The sequence below is a fragment of the Chiloscyllium plagiosum genome, chromosome 3 (genome assembly GCF_004010195.1).
Source record: "Chiloscyllium plagiosum isolate BGI_BamShark_2017 chromosome 3, ASM401019v2, whole genome shotgun sequence".
In the NCBI taxonomy this organism is placed as follows: domain Eukaryota; kingdom Metazoa; phylum Chordata; class Chondrichthyes; order Orectolobiformes; family Hemiscylliidae; genus Chiloscyllium; species Chiloscyllium plagiosum.
Genome location: NC_057712.1, coordinates 72914226 through 72938131, shown reverse-complemented (window position 1 = coordinate 72938131; position 23906 = coordinate 72914226). Strand labels below are relative to the sequence as shown.

The 23906-nt window shown below is 42.5% G+C and overlaps 1 protein-coding gene across 8 annotated transcripts in view; it reads right to left on the bottom strand.

The window, feature by feature from the left end:
• The window catches only part of fam184ab (family with sequence similarity 184 member Ab), a 118635-nt gene extending 113839 nt beyond the window's left edge, over nt 1-4796 (bottom strand). For 5 of the 8 annotated variants that reach the window (XM_043684368.1, XM_043684362.1, XM_043684372.1 and 2 more), the window contains exon 1: nt 3951-4795. In XM_043684368.1, the coding sequence (XP_043540303.1) occupies nt 3951-4688 (738 nt within the window). In that variant the 5' untranslated portion in view covers nt 4689-4795. Of the gene's footprint in view, nt 1-3950 lie in introns of all 8 variants that reach the window. The other 3 variants (XM_043684387.1, XM_043684376.1, XM_043684381.1) reach the window with 1 other exon arrangement.
• Nucleotides 4797-23906: the final 19110 nt, after the last annotated feature.

The window sequence follows — 23906 nt, the reverse complement described above, 5'->3', positions numbered from 1 at the left end:
ATTGTTAAAGAAAAGGTCATGGGTTACAACTGGACTCTCAACTCAATGTACTTTCAGCAAAAAAAAAGTTTAAAACAGAGATCCTTAGTTTTACCAGTCTCATGCCACTCACAAACCCATGACAATCATAAATAATTCCAATGCTACCTATACTTTTTTTCTTTATTCTTTCATGGGAAGTGAGTGTTGCCAGTGAAGCCAGCATTTGAGACTCATCCTAAATTTCCTTGAACTGAATTCCTTGTTAAGCCATTTCAGAGGGCAATTAAGAGTGTCAAGCTGGAAGTCTGGAGTCACATGTTGGTCAGAACAGATAAGGATTGTAGATTTCTCACCTAAAAGAGCACCTGTAAACCATCCTCAACACCATTACCGAAACTAGTTTTATATTCCTTTACTTTCTTTTTAATTAATTCAATAATTTAAAACTCCCCCCAGCTGCAATGGTGAGATTTGAACTCATATCCCCAGGGCATTTGTCTGAGCTCTGGATTACTAGTCCAACAGCATTACCATTATGCCACAACTTTTTGTAAATTAACATGCACGAGGCTAGTGCACAAAGTCAAAGCACTTGGAATTGGTGATAATATACTGGCAAGGTTTGAAAACTAGTTAGCAGACAGGAAAGACGGTGTAGGAATAAATGGGTGGTTTTTGGTGTGGAGCATCATAGGAAACAATGTTTGAGCTCCAGCTGTTCACAACATATATCATGATTGTGATGAGGGAATGGAGTGCGATAATTCCAAGATTGCTGATGATGCAAAACTAGATGGTATTGAAAGTGGCAGGGAGAATAGGTCAAGAGTCATAGAGCTGTACAGCATGGAAACAGGCTCTTCGGTCCAACTTGTCCATGATGACCAGATATCCTCAATTAATCTCGTCCCATTTGCCAGCATTTGGCCAGATCCCTCTAAACCTTTCCTATTCATAGGCCCAACCAGGTATCTTTTAAATGTTGCAATTATACCAGCCTACACCACTTCCTCTGGCAGCTCATTTCAGGATATAAAGATTCAGGGAAGTTTAGACAAGTTGAGTGAGTGGAAAATGCATGTTATGTGCAGTATAATGTTATTACCAAGTGTGAGAATGTCCATTTGGTAGGAAAACAGAACAGCAGAATATTAGTTAAATAGTGATAGATTGGGAAAGATTGATGTAGAAAGGACCTGGGGTGCCCTTTTTTAATGGCTGCGCAGGGCTCCAAAGCCCATGCATGGCAGCAGCTTCTCAAACTACACCATCATCTATTTGCCAACCTTGATCAGCTTGCATAGAACACCAGACTGGCAGAGAACATTGCTGTTTACTGAAAGTGCACATGCAGGTGCAGCAAGCCATAAGGGAGGCAAAGGATATGTAGGCCTTCACTGCAAAAAAGATTTTAATACTGGACCAAGAAAGTCTTACCGCAACATTATAGGGCATTGATAAGATCATGTCTGAAGTATTGTGTGCAGTTTTGGCCTCCCTATCAGAGAAAAGGTACTCTTGCCATAAAGGGACTACAGGGAAGTTTCAACTGACTGATTTTTGGGATGCTAGATTTATTGTACAAAGAGACCCTGGGTGGACTGGGTCTGTAATTTCACTATAGTCTGCAGGAATGAGAGATGATCTCATTGAAACATATGAAGTACCGACAGTCAGGATGCAGGGATGATGTTTTCCCTAACCAGGAATTCCAAGACATGGGGCCCTGTCTCAGGATACATAGTAGGCAGTTTGAAACTGAACTGAGGAGAAATTTACTTACTCAGGGAGTGGTGTACGCATGGAATTCTCTACTTCTGAAGGCTGTAGTGGTGGAGTCACACACATGCTGTATTTAAGATTTCGAAGGCTAAAGATGTCAAGAAGTATCGGGAGAGTGGCAGAGTATGGCTTTAAGTTGGAGGATCAAATTGAATGGTACAGTATTACACTGTTTCCCAAATTAAAAGACAATGCCACCTTTGCCAAATTTTTAGTGCAAATACTGATCAAAATCTAGTTAAAGATGTATCTGTCACATCCAGCCTTCCGCGCTGGAAATGTGTTGCTGGAAAAGCGCAGCAGGTCAGGCAGCATCCAGGGAACAGGAGAATCGACGTTTCGGGCATAAGCCTTCCCACTGCCTTCAAGGATTAAATCTTGTGAAACACTAATACATCTTGTTCCATGTTAATAGTCCGATGCAGGTTGAAGGTAAAGAAACATGGAGTGCACGGTTATTCGCTACAGAGGTGGCTAGCTCAAGTTGAAAAATTTTCAAGCTCACTGCTCCTAGTTATAAAAAACATCCTTAAATTGTTTGATCTTTACTGTGGAGTGGGGCTGCAGGATAGACTTGAGCTGGCCAACACTGAACGCGAGTAGTCAGGCGGAAGGTGATAACATATATGGGCAAGCTGGTCAGAAAACCCACCTTGAAGCTTGGGAATTTTGGAATTTTGTTTGTGACATCTTACACCTTCTAAAACCCTCATCGCTAACGTACTCCTCATGCCAACCCATGTGATATAGTATTAATAGCAATAGATAGTAAAGTAGAATCCCAGGCTTTTGTTCTGGGGATATGGGTTCAAATCAGGGCTTGCATAGGGAAAACTTTGAATTCAATGACGATGAACAATAAAAGGCTAACCTATTGCAATCATGTAACCACAAGGAAGGAAATCTGTCATCCTCGTCTGGTCAAGATTACATATGACTCCACACCCACAGCAAAGTAGTTGATTCTGAACTGCACCGAGGGAAATTATGGATGTGTAATAAATGCTGGCCTCGCTGGCTATATCCACATCCCTTGAATGAGTGAACAAAATGATCAATCCTTATCCCTGCTTGTAGACCTCATGCAACCACCCACAACCACAAACACCCCTAATTCTAATGCATTGCCTTTCCATGCCCAAACATCCAGTATACACTACATACAGAACAAATGAACTCAATCTTAGTAATGCCTTGTGCAGGCTGTTTTTAAGTACTCACAAATCATCTTTTGAAATAGAATTACTGTATCTATAACCCCATAAAGTGTCAAACAGACCACTTAAATGACAATAACAAAGGCAAAATTTCATTCTTCATCTTGTGAAAATAAAGAGTAAGAAATTGACACAACAGATCACACAAAAAGCTTGATTTGAATCAAATAAAAATGCCCATCAAGTAGTCAACAGCTCTCCCAGTTGACCTAATCGTTGAAAACCTGGGCTGCATGCTTGGCTGAAGGGTATCAGGGATGCGAGTGAAAATCCTGCAATGAAATCATGTTTACCATTGTAAAATGGCTCTGGAGTTGTTTCATCTTTGCAAAATCCCAAGAAATGGCCTATATAACTTTTCCCACCATTTGCAATGTCCTAAGACATTACATTGCAATCATGCTTTGGATGGCAATATCCAGGTATTACTGGAAGATGCCCACAGGCCAGTGAAATTAGCAAACTTATTACAGCCTGAACATTTAAAGCTGAGGTATTTGGGCCTGAATGACTGGTGCTAAACTGTGCAATGACTTAATTAAACAAGTTATTGGGGCTATCTGGGGAGTGTTTTAAAAACAACTAATGATTCTCTGAAAGCAATTCACAAAGATTTTACTGCCTCACCGTAAAAGTTATCCAACTGTTACATCTTACTCTCTGGAAGGATTTCCTTACTTAAGAAGAAGTCTAACAGATACTTCAATGTATCTTTATGTAAACTATCCATGATTCACAATATTAATTTTACTATCTAAGATATCTGAATTTGGGCAGAACTTCTGTTTTATATATAGAAGTTACTCATGATATATCAGCATAAAATAAAACAAAACTAGCTTCAATTCTCAATGGTGACTAATTCAGACATTAGCTCGGGTTATACGCATTCTTATCTTCGGTTGTACTTTGTTAAAAACATGTGAAGAGAAAATACTGCTTAAACTAATCATTAATATAAATTCTTACTTGTACATTGTTTTCTGCTTTGTTTAATGCTTCTTGAAACTGTTCACATTTGTTCCTCATTTCTTTGGCATCCTCCTGAGTGAGCTGCAATTCTGTCTGTAGCTCATCAAATGCCTTTTTCAAATCAATCTCTTGGATTTGAAATTCCATCTTTAGTTGAGTTTCCCTCTGTTTCCACTGAAGCAAATTTTCTGATGCATGTTGAGACTTTAAAGCTTCAATTTCATGCTCATGAAAGGCTTGAGCTTTGGTCAATTTAGCTTCAAATTCTACCATTAGCTTTTGCTTTTCAAGTGCAAAATCTTGAATTTTATTGTTTGCAGCAATTAGCTCATCTTTAAGCAGCTGCTGTAACTTCTCCTGTTGTTTACTTGAAGTTTCATATTGATTTTGATGTGTCCTTAACAGATTCTGGATCTCGAGCTTGTGAGTCGCTTGCAGATCTTCCACGGCTTGTTGTTTATTCGGTCCAAACTGGGTTTCTAACTGGATAAAGTGTTGTAATTTATCATCAAAGTTTTCCTTAATTTCTTGGATATTCCTAGACATAATCGCAACATCTTGCAATTGATGAGTCTCTGTAGCAAGCTGTGCATCTTCTACCTGCTGCTTATAGGCTTCAAATTCTGCAAGTGCTTGCTGTTTCATCCGTTCATGCTGTTCCAGAGATTCTTCCAAAGACTGAATTCTCTTCCGTAGTTCTATTTCTTCATCAATTTTATCCTTATAGCGAAGCATCTTCTCTTTTGTTTCATCAAAGATTTGTTGGATTTCTTCCTCATGTGCCTCTTTGAGTGCCTGGATAGCAGTCTCATGTTCATCATTTTTAGTATTTAAGGCATAGATCACCTGTAAAAACAATAAAACGCACTATACTTACAAGGTTAATTGATGAGTCATGGAATTGTTTTCACAAGAGGATTTGCTACTTTGTAAGGACTTAGATGAAACATTGTATCGTGATGTAAGTAACATTTGTACCTGAACTGTCCTTCAGGAATAGGAGAAAAGAACTGTTTTTGCAGAGAACCATCTTAGCCCTGAACTTAAAACTTCCTTCAGTTTCTCTTAGAGGAACATGGAACTTGGGAGAGGTAGGTAATTTGGCCCCTTGAGTGCCCGCTGCCATTTTAGAGAGTCATTATTGAGCATGTAGCTCTAAGCCCTTTCTCCCTTCATGTCACTAATATGCAGAAATCTAACCATCTGTGCCTTGAGCATGTTCAATCCATAACTTCGTGGTACAGAAAGTTCCAAAGGTTCTCAAACCTCAGTGACGAATATTCTTGTCTCAGCCTAAAATGCCTGTCCTTTATTGTGAGATTGTGTTCCCAAGTTCTAAGACTTGCCAGCCTGGCTTATGCCCGAAACGTCGATTCTCCTGTTCCCTGGATGCTGCCTGACCTGCTGCGCTTTTCCAGCAACACATTTTCAGCTCTGATCTCCAGCATCTGCAGTCCTCACTTTCTCCTCAAAGCCTGAGGAAACATCCTACCACAGCTACCCTGTTACACCTTGTAAAAAATATCATAAGTTTCATTTATATTGCCTCTCATTCTTCAAAACTCAAGAGAATATAGGCCTAGCTTCCTCAATCTCTCCTCATAAAACAATTCCACCATCCCAGCGATTAGTCTGGAAAACCTCTTTTGCAATCTCTCAAGGGAAAATACATCCTTGCTTAGATAAAGGAGAAAAGGTCTACACAATATGCTAGATGCAGTATCACCAAGGTATCTTTACTTCTGTACCCAAATCCCCTTATAATTATATATGTTAATTAGACAAAAAGGGTGAAATCTGAAATCCCACGTTCACAGTAAAATTAAGAGAGCAGACTTTGCCAGATGAACAGTAGGAACCTTATGTAAAGACCTTAGCAAGCATGATAGATTAATTGGTTAGGAGACAGAGGTGGGGGGGGGGGGGGGGTATAGAATAAACAGAAAAGGGTTAAAGCAAACAGTACCAGGCTAGGCTAAGATTAAGCAATCCTTGTCTAGGTAAATCAAGACGTACCGAGGATTGGAAACGTCTGTTTCTTGTATCATTATGTACTGACAAGATTGAAATTGACAGACATGACAAAAAGTGTATTAATTGATGAATTTCTTAAATTTGGCATTGTTTTCATTTCAGCTAGACTAAAGTGGACTGTTTCCCTGCATATGATTGAATACATGATTAAAACCTGTACTCAATATTCTATGGTCAATCACTGGAAATAACCACAACATTATGAAAGTCAGCAAACTATCTGTCTTGGTTATTGATTGCTGAACTACTCACTGGCTTTTAGTGACTCATGAACAAGTGTTTTTAAATCCATTTCGATATTAACACTTCCGATCTTTATTCACAGGAGCATAGGAGATTGAGAGGTGATCTTATGGAAGTTTTTAAAACCATGAGGGGCATAGATATGGTTAATGGTAGGTGCTATTTCCCTAGGATGGGGATTTTAAGGTTAGGGAGCACATTTTTAAGATGAGAAGATAGAGTTTAAAAAAGGCACGAGTGTCAAATTTTATTTTACGCAGAGGGCAGTACGTATGTGGAATGAATTTCCTGAGCAAGTGATGGATGTGGGCACAATTACAATGTTTAGAAGACATTTGAATAAGTACAGAAATAGGAAAGGTTTGGAAGGATATGAGTCAGGAGCAGGCAGGTAGGACTAGTTTAATTTGGGATTATAGTTGGCATGGACTGATTCGATAGAAGTGTCTGTTTCCATGCTGTATGACTCTATGACATCACTACTTAAGAAGTCCTCTGCCTTTCAGCTTTTCTTCAAGTGAATAACTTGCTTATTTATGTGATGTTCCACCTATCACGTTCGTGCCATTTACTTGCCTGTCCATGTGTCTTTGAAGCTTCCCTGTATCCTCCTCATAACTCACATCACCACCTAGTTTGTGTCATCAGAAAATTTGAAGTAGTTCTGTTCACCCATCAATTGTGAATAACCTTGGCCTAAAGTCTGAAATTTGTGTTACCCAACTAGTAGCAGCCGGCCCTTGCGAGAATGACTCATTTATTCTTATATTTTTGTTTTCTGTTTGTTAACCAGAATCTCAATTGATAATAGTATATCCCACCCAATTAACATGTGCCCCAATTTTGTTTGCTAATCTCCTGCATGGGACCTCACCAGAAGCTTTCTAATAACCTAACCACAACCACTGGTTCTCTTCTATCAATGCCAGTAGTAACATTCTCAAAACAACTCCAACAATTTTGATTTCCCTTTTATAAATCCGCTTGGACTCTGCCGAACAGTATAATTATTTTGTGAGTGTTAGTTATATCTTTATACAGATTGTAACACTTGCCCTCCAACTCTTGTCAAACTAAAATGTGAGTTGTTCTTAACTTTGTCTCTCACAGCGCATGGAATAGAAGCATAGGGACAGGCCCTTCAGGACACTATGATCATTATATTTTTCTAAACAAATCTCCCATCTGCCTGCACATGGTCCGTATCCCTTTATACCTGCCCATATATGTCTAAATGCTTCTTAAATGTTGCTACCACATCTACTTCCAACTCCTCCCCTGGTACACATTCCAGTCATGTACCACCCTCTTTGTAAAAATTTGCCTCACACGCCTCCTTTAAACTTTCCCCCTCTCACCTTAAGCCTTTGTCTCCTAGTATTTAACATTCCCATTCTTGGAAATGACTCCACTATCCATCCTATGTCTCTCAAAAATTTACATCCTGCTATCAGGTTGCCCCCACCCACCCAAGTCTCCGAAGCTCTAGCAAAAACAAACAAGTTTGTCCAAGCTCTAATCACAGCCAAGAGACTCCAATCCAGGCAACATACTGGTAAACTACCTGTGCATCATCTCCACAGAGTAAATATCCTTCCTGTAGTGTGGTGATCAGAACTGAGCACAATACCCAAAAATGGCCTAGTTAGAAGTTTTTTGAAGCTGCAGCATGATTTGTCAACATGCCAATGTAGGCAAGCATGCCATGTCTTCTTTACCATCTTATCCACTTATGTTGCGACTATCAGGACCTGCACCCAAGGTCTCTCCATACATCAATACTCTCAAGGGTCCTGCCACTTACTATATACTTTCCTCTTGTATTTGACCTCCCAAATGCATCACCTCACAACTGTCTGGATTAAACTCCATCTCTCCACTCAACTTTCCAACTGATTTATATCCTGCTTTGACAACTTTCCTTATTATCTACAATTCCACAATTTTTTGTTAACTGTAAACTTATGATCAGACCATTTTCATCCAAATTTGCATTATGAACAACAGAGGTGTCAGCACTGATCTTTGCAGAACACCACTGGTACAGACTTCTCAAGTCAGAAAACAGCCTCCACAACAACCAAGGCAATTCTATATCCAACTCACCATGGATCCCATGTTTCTTAATCTCTGGACAAGCCTACCATGAGCAACCTTATCAAATGCTTTTAGTGCCAACAAAATCTGCTGTCCTACCCTCATCAATAGTCTTTGTGACTTCCTCAAAAAACTCAATCAAATTTGAAACAACAGCTCCTTGCAGAAAGGATGTTGTGAAACTTGACAGGGTTTAGAAAAAATTCCAGAGTTGTAGGGTTTGAGCTATAGGGTGATGATGAATAGGCTGGGGCCTATCCCAGAAAAAAAATCCAAAAAAATTATTTTCCAAATGCAAGTAATCCTGACTCTTAGAATCTTCATCAATAATTTGCCTACTCCTGATGTAAGACTCACCAGCCTATAATTTATTGAATTATTCCTGCTGCCCTTCTTAAACAAAGGAACAACATTGGCTGTTCTCCAGTCTTAGAGTCATCCAGTCATAGAGATGTACAGCATGGAAACAGACCCTTCGGTCCAACTTGTTCATGATGATCAGATAACCTAAATTATTCTAGTCCCATTTGCCAGCAACCAGCCCATATTCCTCCAAACTCTTCCCATTCATATACCCTCCAGATATCATTTAAAGGTTGTAATTGTCCCAGCCTCCACCACTTCCTCTGGCAGCTCATTCCATACATGCACCATCCTCTGCATGAAAAGGTTGCCCCTCAGGTCCTTTTTAAATCTTTCCCCTCTCATCTTAAACCTTCTACCTTCTAGTTTAGATTGTCCCACCCCAAGAAAAAGACTTTGCTTATTTACCCTATTCCTGCCCCTCATGATTTTATAAACCTCTACAAAGTCACCCCTCAGCCTCCAAAGCTCCAGGAAAAACAGCCCCAGCCTATTCAGCATCACACTAAAGCTCAAACCCTACAACTCTGGAATTTTTTCTAAACCCTTTCAAGTTTCACAACATCCTTTGTATAGGAGGGAAACCAGAATTGAACACAATATTCCAAAAGAGGCCTAACCAATGCCCTGTATAGCCATAACATGACCTCCCAACTCCGATACTCAATGCTCTGACCAATAAAGGCAAGCAGACCAAATGCCTTCTTCACTATCCTATCTACCTGCAACTCCATTTTCAAGGAACTATGAACCTGCACTCCAAGGTCTCTTTCTTTAGCAACACTCCCCAGGACCTTACCATCAAGCGTATAAGTCCTGCCCTTTCTTCTCAAGCCTTGACTGTTGCTAAAGAGGATACAAAGAGAAAAGGTACCAGCAACCTCCTCTCCTGCTTCGCTTAGTACCGGGGATGGATCCCATTAGGCTCTGGGAACCTATCTAATTTAATGTTTTTCAAGACACCCAACAGTTGCACCCTCTTAATATCAGCATACCCTAGAATATCAACATGCCCCTCCATAGTCTTACCATTATCCATGTCCTCCTTCTTGGTGAATACAAATATGAAGTCCTCCACTGGTCCACCATCCACTGGTTCCCAGCATAAATTCCTTCCTTTATACTTAAGTGAACCTACCCATTCCCAAGTTACCCTCTTGTTCCTAATTAACAGATAAAATGCTTTGAGATTCCCCTTAATCCTAATTCCAAGGACATTTCATGGCCCATATTAGCCCTCTAATTTTTGGGTTTAGTGCTTTCCTGCTTCCTTTGTATTCCTCAAGGGCCTTGTCCAATTTCAGTTTCCTAAACCTGTTTTTTCACTAAACTTTCAATATCTCTCGTCGTCTAGGTTTCCGGAATCTTGCCAATCTCATCTTTCATCCTCACAGGATCATGCTGGTCCTGAATTCTGATCAACTGGCCTTTTTTAAAAAAAAAATCCCACATCAGAAGTGGATTTATCCTCAAATGGCCACCCTAATCTAATTTCTCCAGTTCCACTTGAGAACCAGTCTTATTCTCATCCACAGCTATCTTAAAACTTATGGACTTCTGATTACTGTTCCCAAAATGCTCCCCCACTGAAACTTCAATCACCTGGCTAGGTTAATTCCCCAATAAGAGGTCGAGTAAAGCCCCTTCTCGAGAAACCCTCCTGGATACACCCAATAAATTATGCCCCATCTAAATTCATGGCTCTACAGAAGTCCCAGTGAATTATCAAGGAAGTTAAAATCTACACCAACCCTGCTGCTTTTACATCTTTCCATTATCTGCCTACATATCTGTTACTCTATCGTCTGCTGGTTATTGGAAGGCCTGTAGTATAACCCAATCATAGTGATTGCACCTTTATTATTCCTGGGTTCTACCCATATGGCCTCAATGGGTTAGCCCTCCAAGATGTCCTCTCTTGGTGTAGCGGTATCATTCTCCTTAAGCTGTAATGCAACTACTCCATCCCCTTTATTTCCATCTATGCCTGAAACATCTAAACCCTGGAACATTGGACTGCCAGTTCGGCCCTTCTTAACCAAATTTCTGGGATGGCTACCACATCATAATCCAGGCTCTAAGGTCATCCGCTTTATCTGTTATACTCCTTGCATTAACATAAATGCACTTCAATCCGTCAATCGTGCCTTGCTCATTAATCCAGTCCTACCAGTTCTTCCCATTAGACTAACTTGACTTAACGTCTAACTTCTCCTCAGTCACTCCACACGCTGATCCCCACTTCCCTTGTCACACTAGTCTAAATCCTTTTGAGTGACATTAGAAAACCTCCTTGCAAAATCATTGGTGCCCACCCAGTTTAGGTGCAACCCATTCTTCTTATATCCTCCTGCCCTGGAAGAGATCCCAATGATCCAAATATCTGAGGCCCTCATCCTATACCTCCCTCTTTAGCTACATATCCAACTGCATTATCTTCCTATTTCTAGTACATGGCACAGGGAATAATACCAAGATTACAACCCTAGAGGTCCTGTTTTTCAATTTTCTAACTCCCTACGTTCCCTTTGCAGGACCTCAACCCTCTTTCTGCCTATGTCACTAATACCAATATGAGCCACAACCTCTGGCTGCTCACCCTCCCCTTTCAGAATGTCCCCTGCTTGCAATGGCACATCCTTTGACTTGGCACCAGGGAAATAACATACTTGCTCTTGGCCAGAGAAACACCTATCTGTGCCTCTGACTATAGTGTTCCCTATCGCTACCGCTCGCCTACACCTCACACTTCCTCCTGTACAACAGAGCCCATTTGTTTCCTAAGTGGCCATTGCCTCACCAACAGTATCCAGAACAGTTGTTTGAAATGGGAACAGCCACAGGGGACTCCTGCACTGCTTGCCAACCCACCTGGCACTCACTCATCTATCTATCTGATCCTTTTGTGTGACCACATCCATGAAACTCCTAGCTATAAAACTTTGTACTCCCGTATGCTCCTTAGTAAATCCAGGTGGACACTCTTACTGCAAACATAGTTATCAGGGATTTAAGGCTTCTCCCTGATCTCATAGGAAGAGCATACCCCTCCACTAACTGCCATTACTACCCCTCGAGTAACTAATGGATTAACGCTGCTCACCCTCCTCACCAAAGCCCATCACTAACCAAATCCCCTACTTTGACCTTAAATAGCAGCACTTTGACCTCACAGTCCTTCTCCAAAATGGCTGCTCTCACCAGCCAGTAGCATTGGAATTGGTATTGGATCCATTTTTGCTTGTTATTTACATTACCAATTTGGATGAGAATATACGAGGCATGGTTAGTAAGTTTCTAGATAACACCAAACTTAATGGTATGGTAGACAGTGAAGAAGGTTATCTAAGATTACAGAGATTAATTGGATCAATGGACTGAGGAGTGACGATGTGAATTTTATTTGAATAAATGAGAGGTAGTGCATTTTGGTAAAACAAACAAGGACACGATGAAAAGTTACTTTTGGGGAGTGTTGTAGAACAGAGACACCTTGGGGTTCAAGTACATAATCTGGATGTAGGTTTGCTCACTGAGCTAGAAGGTTTGTTTTCAGACGTTTTGTCACCGGACTAGGTAACATCATCAATGAGCCTCCAGTGGTACGGCCTGCTTTCTATTTGTGTGTTTAGGTCAGTGATGTCATTTCCAGTGCCGATATCATTTCCTGTGGTGATGCCACTTCCTAACTGGAAATGACATCACTGCAGGAAATGATGTCATTTCTTGTTGTGACATTACCAACCCAAAGAAACCTAAAGACACAAATAAAAAGTGGACCATGCCACCAGTGCTTCATTCGGAGGCTCACTGATGATGTTACCTAGTATGGTGACAAAACATCTGAAAACGAACCTTCCAACTTAGCGAGCAAATCCAAATATAGAACCTCAACCGGAGCTAAAAATCTTCTCAAAACTCGCTAGGTACATAATTCTTTGAAGTTTACATCACATGTAGACAGATGGTTATAAAAGGTGTTTAATATGCTTGCCTTCATTGCTCACACCTTTGAGTATAGGAATTGGGACGTGTTACAATACAGCAGTAAATCCTTCTGCTAATTAAGCCAAACATACCTAAACTAAACCAACCCAGAAAAGCTCAACCTGTCTCGTAATCTGTTAAAGTACAAGTGACAGAGAACTACCTAAATTCCACTATTTAACAAAAAATATCAATTTTATTCTTGAACTCTAAAGTGAACATTAAACAACTATTTACAATCTAAGCCTCCTTTCTCTTAAAGATCTGTTATCTACCTATCACTCTATGACAATATACTGATCCAATAAAGTCCCTACTAAATTTACAGCAACTCAATTTTCAAACCAGACAGCGACTGTTGTCTTCAGTGTCGATCTTCCTTGGTTGTCTTCAGTCTTCTGCTCCACAGATTTTTTATATGAAAAAGGTATCTTTGATAGAGTTTGTTTTTGGGCAGTCTGTCTGACAATGGCAGATGGTACTCTTTCCGGCTAATTGTCCCAACTGCCTGCTTTTTTTTAGTTCCCCAAACACTGAATCATGTAATTGGTTCATTGTTGTCAAAACAGTAAAATTCAAATTCAATTGGGTTTTAGTATCTTGAGGCATAATTTAAACTGGTTAAATTCAAACGGCTGTGACAACAACTCAGGTTACAGCTAAAATGTTACATCTTTCAATTTTCTAACACATTCTATGACTGCAAGTCTGTCACATGACAGGTGCTTTCCAGTTTTCACTCTCTCTCAAAGGCACAGTATACACCATCAACTTCATAACAGATGTTATGTTGAGGTTGTACAGAATGTTGATCAGGCTTCTTCTGGAGTATTGTGTACAATTCTGGTCATCCTGTTACAGGAAGTTGCAGAGGGTTCAGAAATGATTTTCCATGATGTTGCCAGGAATTGAAGTTTTGAGTAATAAAGGGAAAGGCTGGCTAGGCTTTTTTTTCCCTACTGGTGAATAAGGGGATGAGGGTTGACCTTATAGAGGTTTATAAAATCATGAAGTGTACAGATAAAGTAAATGGCAGTGGCTTTTCCCTAAGGTGGGGAATTTCAAGACTGGGAGCATATTTTAAAGTGAGAGGAGAAATAATTGAAAAAGACATGAGGGGCATTTTTTTTAAACAGAGTGGTTCACGTATGGAATGAACATATAAAGGAAGTGGTGGATGTGGGTACAACATTTAAAAGACATTTGGATAAGTACATGAATAAGAAATGTTTAAAAGGATAAGGGGCAAGCACAGGCAGATGGGACTGGTTCAGTTTGGGATTATGGTCAGCATGGACTGGCCGGACTAATGGTTCTGTTTCCGTGTTGTATGAGTCCATCACATTTTCTAGATTTCAGTCTGCAGGAACCTTTCAAAAATCTATATAATGTTAAAAATAATACATCCACTATCTCCAAAGTCACATTCTTCAATACTTGGGATATAGCTCATTTAATCGAGGGGAACTTAAATTCAATTAATTTCACATATTATCTAAGAGTATTTATTTCTTTCAGTCCTTCATATTCATAAGCCCTTAGTTAACTACTATCTTTGCTGGATTTTCTGTATCTTCCTCTGTTAAGACAGACAAAGTATATGCTTAGTCTGTCTGCCATTCCCTATTCTCCATTATACATTTTTCTGTTTTCGTTTCTTTTGGACTCGTTTGTCCTTGCAAATCTTTGCTTTTTCAAGTATCTAAAGAAACTTTTACATCCTGCCTTTATGCTGCTTGCTAGTTGACATTAGTATTTTCTTTTCCTCTTTATCAGTTTCTTTGTTAACCTATTCTGGGTTCCAAATCCCATTCCTCAGCCTTGACCATTCGTTCTGACAACTTTATAGCCACTTGCTCTGATCTTGTGCAATCTTTAACATCTTTTGTTTGGCACAGTTGATTTACCTTTCCTGTTGGGTGTGTGCGTCTTAGAGGAAAGTACATATATTGTAGACCATGTAAAACCTTTCATATAGTTCTTCCGTATATATGATCAAATCTTTTCATTCATTTTCCCAATGAACAAAACCCAATTTGCCCCTCATATCTTCGCCTCCTTCTTTGTTCAGACTTAGGACCCTAATTTTGGGGCGGCACAGTGGTTAGCACTGCTGCCTCACAGCGCCTGAGACCCGGGTTCAATTCCCGCCTCAGGCGACTGACTGTGTGAAGTTTGCACGTTCTCCCCGTGTCTGTGTGGGTTTCCTCCCACAGTCCAAAGATGTGCAGGTGAGGTGAATTGGCCATGCTAAATTGCCCGTTGTGTTAGGTAAGGGGTAAATGTAGGGGTATGGGTGGGTTGCGCTTCGGTGGGTCAGTGTGGACTTGTTGGGCCGAAGGGCCTGTTTCCATGCTGTAATGTAATCTAATCTAATCTAATTTCGAAACCTACTGTGAAATTCTGTCCTGTTGTGATCATGATTTCTTCATGGTTCCTTTCCAGTAAGATTATAAATAGCCTTTTGCTCATGACATAATGCTAAATCCAAAATAGCACAATCCCCAGTTGGTTCATCAATTCAATGATCTAAAAACCCATCTGGTACACACTGAAGGAATTCATCTTCCGCAGCATTAGCACTAATAATTTTAATACAAACGGTGTAAACACAAAGTCCCCATTATTACTATATAATCCATGTATGTGCATTGATAATTTTCTGACAATGCACTACAGTTTTATGGCTGAAAAACAACTCCTGCCAAAATTTATAGAGTCATAGTTATACAAAGTCAGAAGTCACAGGACACTAGATTATAGTCCAACAGGTTTATTTGGAAAGTGACCCATTTCACTCTCACCATCTGATACTTTTGATCACTTGCAGAGACTTATTATGCCTCACTCCACTCTTACCATTTGTACGATCTTTTGAATTTTCTGCCTATAAATTTTGTGTCTACATACTTCTCTCTCACCTCACCTGACAAAGGGGCTAAGTTTCGAAAGCCTATGATTTCAAACAAACCTGTCCACCACAAGCTCCTCTGATAGCTCTTTCCATAGATGCACCACCCTCCTCGTGAAAAAGTTGCCTCTCAAGACACATTTAAATCTTGGCCCGTCACCTTAAACCCATGTCCTCTAATTTCTCTAGACTCCCCTACCTTGGGTAAAAGACCTTGGCTATTCACTCTATCCATGCCCCTCATGATTTTGCAAGCCTTTATAAGGCCACCCCTCAGCCTCAGATGTTTCAAAGCTTGTCAAAGGCGGCAAGCTTTTCCAACATCTTCACCACCACCCTGTTTACCTGCAATCAACTTTCAAGTAAATGCACTGCACCTCTAGGTCTCTGTTCAGCCACACTCCCCAGGACCTTACCATTAATTGTATAAGTCCTGCCCTGCCCTGGTTTTCTTTATCAAAATGCAACACCTCACATTTATCTAAATTAAACTTGATCTGCCACTCCATCTGCTACTCTGAACAAATTAGTCATAGAGATGGACAGCATAGAAACAGATCCTTCAGTCCAACTCATCCATGCCAACCAGATCTCCCAACCCAATCTAGTCCCACCTGCCAGCACCCAGCTCATATCCCTCCAAACCCTTCTTATTCATATACCCATCCAAATGCCTTTTAAATGTTGCAATTGTACCAGCCTCCACCACTTCCTCTGGCAGCTCATTCCATACACGTACCACGCTCTTGTGTGAAAAAGTTGCTCCGTAGATCGCTTTTATATCTTTCTCCCCTCACCCTAAACATAAGCCCGCTAGTTCCCACCCAAGGAAAAAGACTTTGTCTATTTATCCTATCCATGCCCCTCATAATTTTGTAAACCTCAGTAAGGTCACCCCCTCAGCCTCTGACGCTGAGGGAAAACAGCCCCATCCTTGTAGATCTTTTCTAAACCCTCTCAAATTTCACAATATCTTTCCATAGAAAGGAGATCAGAATTGCACGCAATATTCCAACTGTGGCCTAACCAATGTCCTGTGCAGCCGCAACATGACCTCCCAACTCCTGTACTCAATACTCTGACCAATAAATGAAACCACACCAAACACCTTCTTCACGATCCTATCTACCTGCGACTCCACTTTCAAGGAGCTATGAACCTGCACTCCAAGGTCCCTTTGTTCAGCAACACTCGCTAAGATCTTATCATTAAGTGTATAAGTCCTGCTAAGACTTGCTTTCCCAAAATTAAGCACCTCACATTTAACTGAATTACACTCCATCTGCCACTTCTCAGCCCATTGGCCCATCTGATCAAGATCCCGTTACAATCAGAGGTAACCTTCTTCGCTGTCCACTACACCTCAAATTTTGGCATCATCTGCAAACTTACTAACTATACCTCTTTTGATCAAATCCAAATCATTCGTATAAATGACAAAAAGTAGTGGCCCCAGAACCGATCCTTGTGGCACTCCACTGGTCACAGTCCTCCAATCTGAAAAACAACCCTCCACCACCACCCTCTGTCTTCTACCTCTGAGCTAGTTCTTTATCCAAATGGCTAGGTCTCCCTGTATTCCGTGAGATCTAACTGTGCTAACCAGTTTCCTTGTCGAACACCTTACTGAAGTCCACATAGATCACATCTACCACTCTGCCCTCATCAATCCTCTTTGTTACTTCTTCAAAAAAACTCAATCAAGTTTGTTTTTAGGTCAAAGGGCTGGCCCTGGGTACCTGCATGGGCTCCAGTTATGTCTGTCTCTTTGTGGGATATGTGGAACATTCCTTGTTCTAGTCCTATTCCGGCCCTCACCTGCAACCCTTTCCCCAGTATATTGATGCTATCACCAGTACTGCTTCCCTCCCACGTCCAGAATTAAAAAAGTTTATTGATTTTGTTTCCACTTTCCAACCTGCCCTCACTTTCATCTGGTCCATCTCTGACTCCTCCTTTCCCTTCCTCAACATCTCTGTTCCTGTTTCTGAGGATAGGCTGGCCACCAACATCCACTTATAAACCCACCGACTCCCACAGTTCCCTTGACTATACATCCTTATACCCTGTTTCCTGTATTGACTGAATTTCATTCTCTCAGTTCCTCCGTCTCTGTTGCATCTATTCCAATGATGCCAATTTCGATTAGGGAATTTCTAAAACATCCACCTCTCCCTCAACTGAGGATTCTCAAGCACCATTGTTGACAGGGCCCTCAGCTAGGTCCAACTCATCTCGTGCACTTCAGCTCTCACCCCTCTCTTTCCTCCCACAACATTGAAAGGGTTCCCCTTGTCCTTACCTACCATTCCGCCAGCAGCAACATCCAGAGGATCATTAGTGGCCACTTCAGCCACCTCCAGCGAGATGCTACTGCCAGTCACATGTTCCCCTGCCCTACTTTGTCAGGTTTCTTCAGGGACTGTTCCCTCTGGGACACTCTGGTCCACTCTTCATTCATTCCCAACTTTCTCTCCCCATGCCCACAGCACCGACCCCTGGAAGCGCAGAAGGAGTAAAACCTTTCCATAGATGACTTCCCTCCTCAATATCCAAGGGCCTCCACAGATCTAGGTGAGGCAGCATTTTACCTGCACTTCACACAAACTAATCTACTGCATTCACTACTCACGTGGTCTCATCTACACTAGGGAAACAGAACATAGGTGTTCTGCAAAGTTGGACCCAGTCTATGTTCTGTCCACAAAAAAAAGACCCTGAGCTTCCAGTTGCCTGCCACTTCAAAACACCCTGTTCCCTGGCAAACATCACTGTCTCAGGCTTTCCACTTGGGGACCCTGCAGCCTTCTGGATTCAATACTGAATTCAATAAGAATTTTTTTAGAATTAGAATTCCTTCAGCGTGGAAAGAGACCTTTCAGTCCAACAAGTTCACACCAACCCTCCGAAGAGTAACCCACCCAGACCCATTCCCCTAGCTTATCTTTATCCCAGCTAATAAACCACATTATGGGCAACGTAACATGGCCAATTCACTTAACCTGCACATCTTTCGATTGTGGGAGGAAACCAGAACACCTGGAGGAAACCCCTGCAGACACAGAGAGAATGTGCAAACTCCACACAAATAGTTGCCCGAGGCTGGAATCAAACCCGGGTCCCTGGTGCTGTGAGGCAGCAATGCCACTGTGCCACCCCACGATTGAGTGCACTTTGGGCTTGAGCTCTCCCACGTCCTTAACCCAATCCCATCACACCAGGCCTTGTTATCACATAGTCTGCTATTAAACACATACATTGTTAGCGATTAGTAGTCCCCATTAACAGTTGTTCACCCTCCTAGCCAAATTGTTATTCACTCCTTTGTCTGTCCAACTGTTCTTCTCTCTTTCTGGATTCCATTCCTACCTATCAGTTAGTACTTATCTCCCACTCATTCCCCACCTCCACCACCTCAACCATATGCATATAACTGACATTTTCCGAGCTAATTTCAGTTGTCAGGAAGGGTCACTGAACCCGAAACTCTGATTTCGCTCCACAAATGCAACCTGACTGCTGAGCTTTCCAGCAATTTTTGTTTTTGATTTATAGCATCTGCACACCTTTTGGTTTTTATTCTGTCACTGCCTGACCCACTGGCCTATCTGACCAAGATCCCATTGTACTCTGAGACAACCTTTGTCACTGTCCACCACACCACCAAACTTGGTGTCATCTGCAAAATTACTAACCATACTTCCTATATATACATCCAAATTATTTACATAAATGACAAAAAGCAGTGGACCCAGTATCAATCCCTGCAGCACACCACTGGTTACAGGCCTCCAGTCTGAAAAACAATTCTCTACCACCACATTGTCTTGAAGGTAGGAGACAATTTTGTGTCTAACTGGCTAGTTCCCCTTGGATTCATATGATCTAAACTTGCTAACCAGTCTACCATCGGAATCTTGTCTATTGCCTTGCGAAAGTCCATTTCGACAGCATCTACCCCTCTGCCTTCATCAATTTTCTTTGTTACCTCTTCACCTAAGAAGGATGATTACTGCAGCCCTGGCTATTATCACTCTGTATGGAGTCTGTATCAGACTGTTAGCATTTCTATCAAAGGTATTGGCTGACCCAGACATTTCAATGGGCAGTATACACTACTCATATGTATTCTGTCCCCCATATACCTTAAACTAACCAACTACGTTGTGAGCGCATTGTGCTGCCATCGGATGGCCCCAGGCAGTGTCTGTGTTTGCTCTGCTGTCTCTCTCCATGTTGTGGTCCAGTGGTCATCTTGTGTGTCGAGTGGCCAATATATGACTCAGTAGCTATCTTGTGTGTCTGTGTGCCTAGTGTCATCTCCCACTTCACTCCCCACTTTATGGCCAAGGTGACTGCGGAGATCTCCCGCACAGCACCCAATTTACATGTCGAGGTAGGTCATCTCTAGGAGCCCCTCCTCCCGCAGGGTATCATGGACTTCCAATTTTGTTGGGGGCAGTTCCATGGTGACACTCGTTGCTGGCACAGTTCTCGTCAGTAGCACCTTACAGCGGAGCTTTAAACACCAGAGGCTCTCACAGAATACCAGCATGAGTGCAATGAGGAGAATTTTCCCGTGTGCCAAAGAGGGTCCCCAAGATTTACCAATCAACCAATTTAGCCAGCTATCGGTAATTGTGGCTCCCTATCAAAAATTATCTAGCTGGTCTTGGATATTCTTGATGGCTTCTGTAATGTTATAGGAAGCATCCATAACATCGGTGATACAACTGTCACCAATAATTGTTCAAACTCCCCCTTGCTGTGCTAATTGACAATTCACCGCGCAACATGTCTGCTGTGTGTAGTCTGAGTCCAGCCAGTTCTGTACTGATTCCAGGCTTTTGAGGTATTATTGCCCAAGATAGTCAGGCCACATACAAGGTAATTTCGGTTTTTAGTGCTGTTGAACCCTGCTGTGCCCCTCAAAGATAGAGATCTCAATGATGACCGCAAAGTGGTGGGAACCTGCCAGTCAGTACAGAACTTCTGACTGATGGAGCGGGTCACTATCCTTCTCTGAATATGTCCCCTGCTGGGCACGGTACATTAGGGATGCAATTGTCCCTACTGCGAACAGAGTTGGGAGTTCTGGGGTGTCTGTCGCATAAGTCCCATGCATTGTCCTGTCCTTCCGTCTATCTGTCTGTCCACCCATGTCGCCCGATCCCCCAGGTGCCCCCCACAGTTTGTAGTATCGAACGGATACGTCCATGTGGCAGAGCTGACATGGGTGTCATTGCACTGATCACATAAATTGTCAGCCCACAGTCACATTCAAGCATGCCTGTTCCCTGCAGGTGCAGGTAAGCAGTCCCCTGGTGACTATACGGTGCTGATAAGTGCAGTGTCCAGACACGAGTCATTTTTGGGAATTAAGGGCTCAAACTCATCCCATCCCTGCCCTGTGAAATACAGTGGGTAATTACCAGGTTTTAAATGAGTTTTCCCTTCACTAGGCTGGGGGACCCAGACCCATGGACCGGTGGTCCTGCCCAACTGCACACATCTACCCTGGAGTCCCCGTTTGTATTTCCCTATCTGCCCCTTACACAGCACTCCTGAGGTGTCTACTGTATACAGGTCATGAGGGGTCCACACCGGGGTAGCCACAAATAGGGATTCTAATGATTGCGCCAGTGGGTAGCAGATAGTTCGGTTCCCAAGCAAACTTTGGTGAGTTTTATAGAAGAGGTTATCTTGAAATTCTGACATGCTCCCAACAGTAAAATACAAACAGGTATATACATTTTGCAGTCAAAATAAAGTTATCAAAGTCTTCGTTTTCGTCAGGAGGTGCAGTTATGCTTCTGTGTGGTTTATTCTGTTGGGTTTTCGGTACTCCCCCCGGGATGACCGTCACATCTGCAGCAGTACTTGGCTACATCTCTTCCCATTCCCTTCCACCACCACTCTATCTCTAAGCTTGCTGTCATGGCCTCTCTACCTGTATTGGAGACCCCGTGGTGCAGTTCAAGCAATGTATTCTGTATGAATGCTGGTGCTACCACCTTGTCTGCTTGCTTCCAGGCACCATCCTCCCCTTTGAATGCCCCCGGCAGTTTCAATTGCTCTCTCCCTTCCTGCAGGGTGTCCTCCTGTAGCTGCTGAATTTGGATAGCGTGTTTTGCTAATTCAATAGTGGCTCTTGCAGCCTTGTCAATGGCTACTTGTTCTGGGGCTTTCTGAGCTGCTCGATCTGCTGCCTGGTTTCTTTTGAATTTTAGCCTATCTGGACTTTCTTTTGCTGGCTCCTTTTGATGGGCTTTTTTTTATTACTGCAGCCTCTTTCGGCTGTTCACTGGTACAAAATAGTGCCTGAATTCTTAATTGGTGTCTGATCGGGGCTCCCCCCACCGTGGTGAACCCTCTTATACCCTATACCACCATGTAGTCATTGACTGCACCGAAAGCATGTTGACTGTCAGTATATATATTCACGATTTTTCCTTTTGCTGGTTCAAGTGCTTCGGTGAGCGCTACCAGTTCTGCTACCTGTGCGGACTGACTTCCATCAATCCTCCCAGACATAACTGTTTCTAACTTATCATTCACCAAAGCCCATCCTGTTCGGGGCAACCCTACTACATATTTTTGTGACCAGTCCACGAAAATGGTCTCCTCGGCTGTGTCTGGGAGGGGGACGCTATCCTTTACTCTCCCCGATTTTCAACCCCATCTACATCCCCACAGTTGTGCAGTTCCTGTGTGTAGAATTCCCTCAGCTGGGTTTTCTCCCGAATCCCTAGCTATTAATTTATTCTGGGACTCGGGGTATAACAGGATAGACCAGAATGCATTGGCTATGCCTAAAACAGCAAGAATCTTGTGTTTGGGGGCCAAGCCGTTTAAAATGCTGGAGAGGTCTGCTACCATGGGGTGCAATTGGGAGTGACCTTACTTAGTCCTGTATAATCAATGGTGAGCCTATGGCTCCCATCAGGTTTAATTACTGGCCACTTCAGGGAATTGGTTGGTACTTGTGGTTGCTTTCAGGATTCCCTGTTTCACTAGTCCTTTCACTATCTCCACAACTGTTTTTTCTGCTTTGGGTTTTATTGGGTATTGCCAGTGGGGCTTATGCTCCGGTCTGGGAACCTTTATCGGGTCTACGTTTTCTAGACCTGTGTCTAACTTTGTTTCAGCCCCATGCTCTGGGGATGAGGCGCAGATAGTTCCAAATCCCCCCTTTTCAAGGTTCCAGTCCCTACTGGTGGCTATCGCCACTTTAGCAGTGGAAAGTGAGGATTGCAGATGCTGGAGATCAGAGCTGAAAAATGTGTTGCTGGAAAAGCACGGCAGCTCAGGCAGCATCCAAGGAGCAGGAGAATCGACGTTTCGGGCATAAGCCCTTCTTCAGGAATGAGGAGGGTGTGCCAAGCAGGCTAAGATAAAAGGTAGGGAGGAGGGACTTGGGAGAGGGGCGTTGGGAATGTGATAGGTGGAAGGAGGTTAAGGTGAGGGTGATAGGCTGGAGAGGGGGTGGGGGCAAGAAGATTGCAGGTCAAGAAGGCGGTGCTGAGTCCGAGGGTTGGGACTGAAATAAGGTGGGGGGGGGGGGGGGGGAAGAGGGGAAATGAGGAAGCTGGAGAAATCTGCATTCATCCTTTGTGGTTGGAGGGTTCCTAGGCGGAAGATGAGGCACTCTTCCTCCAAGCTTGGTGTTGCCATGGTCTGCCGATGGAGGCTGCCAAGGACCTGCATGTCCTTGGCGAAGTGGGAGGGGGATGTCCTTGGTCTCCTCCATCGCCAGATCATGGCAACACGACGCCTGGAGGCACACCCTCCTCATTCCTGAAGGGCTTATGCCCGAAACGTCGATTCTCCTGCTCCTTGGATGCTGCCTGACCTTCTGCGCTTTTCCAGCAACACATTTTTCAGCCACTTTAATAATTTCAAGGTGATTTCAAAATTTCCCAATCTCAGTCTTTTGACCGCCCTATCCGTGCCAAATCAATTTCCCTTTTGCACAATTGATTAGGACATTCTATTCTCTCATGAGATCATTACCCATTATGGTGCCCTCATTATTTTGGCATACATAGAATTTCATGGGGATATATAATTATTATTTATTTCTACGAGGGTAGTTTCGTTTAGGTAAGCTACCCCAGTTAAGTGAATCATTTTATTGGTGTGGGGTAAGGGTTAGTTTGTGATGGATACAACCGCTCCTGTGTCTACTAGCATTTTACATTTCCGCCCTCCAATTACTGCGGGTACGTAAATTCTCCCCTCTCCCTTACCCTCGTGAATGGGGGCAGCTGGTTGTCAGCTGTTGATCTTGGGATTCCCGCTGTTCCGGGTGGTGCTTG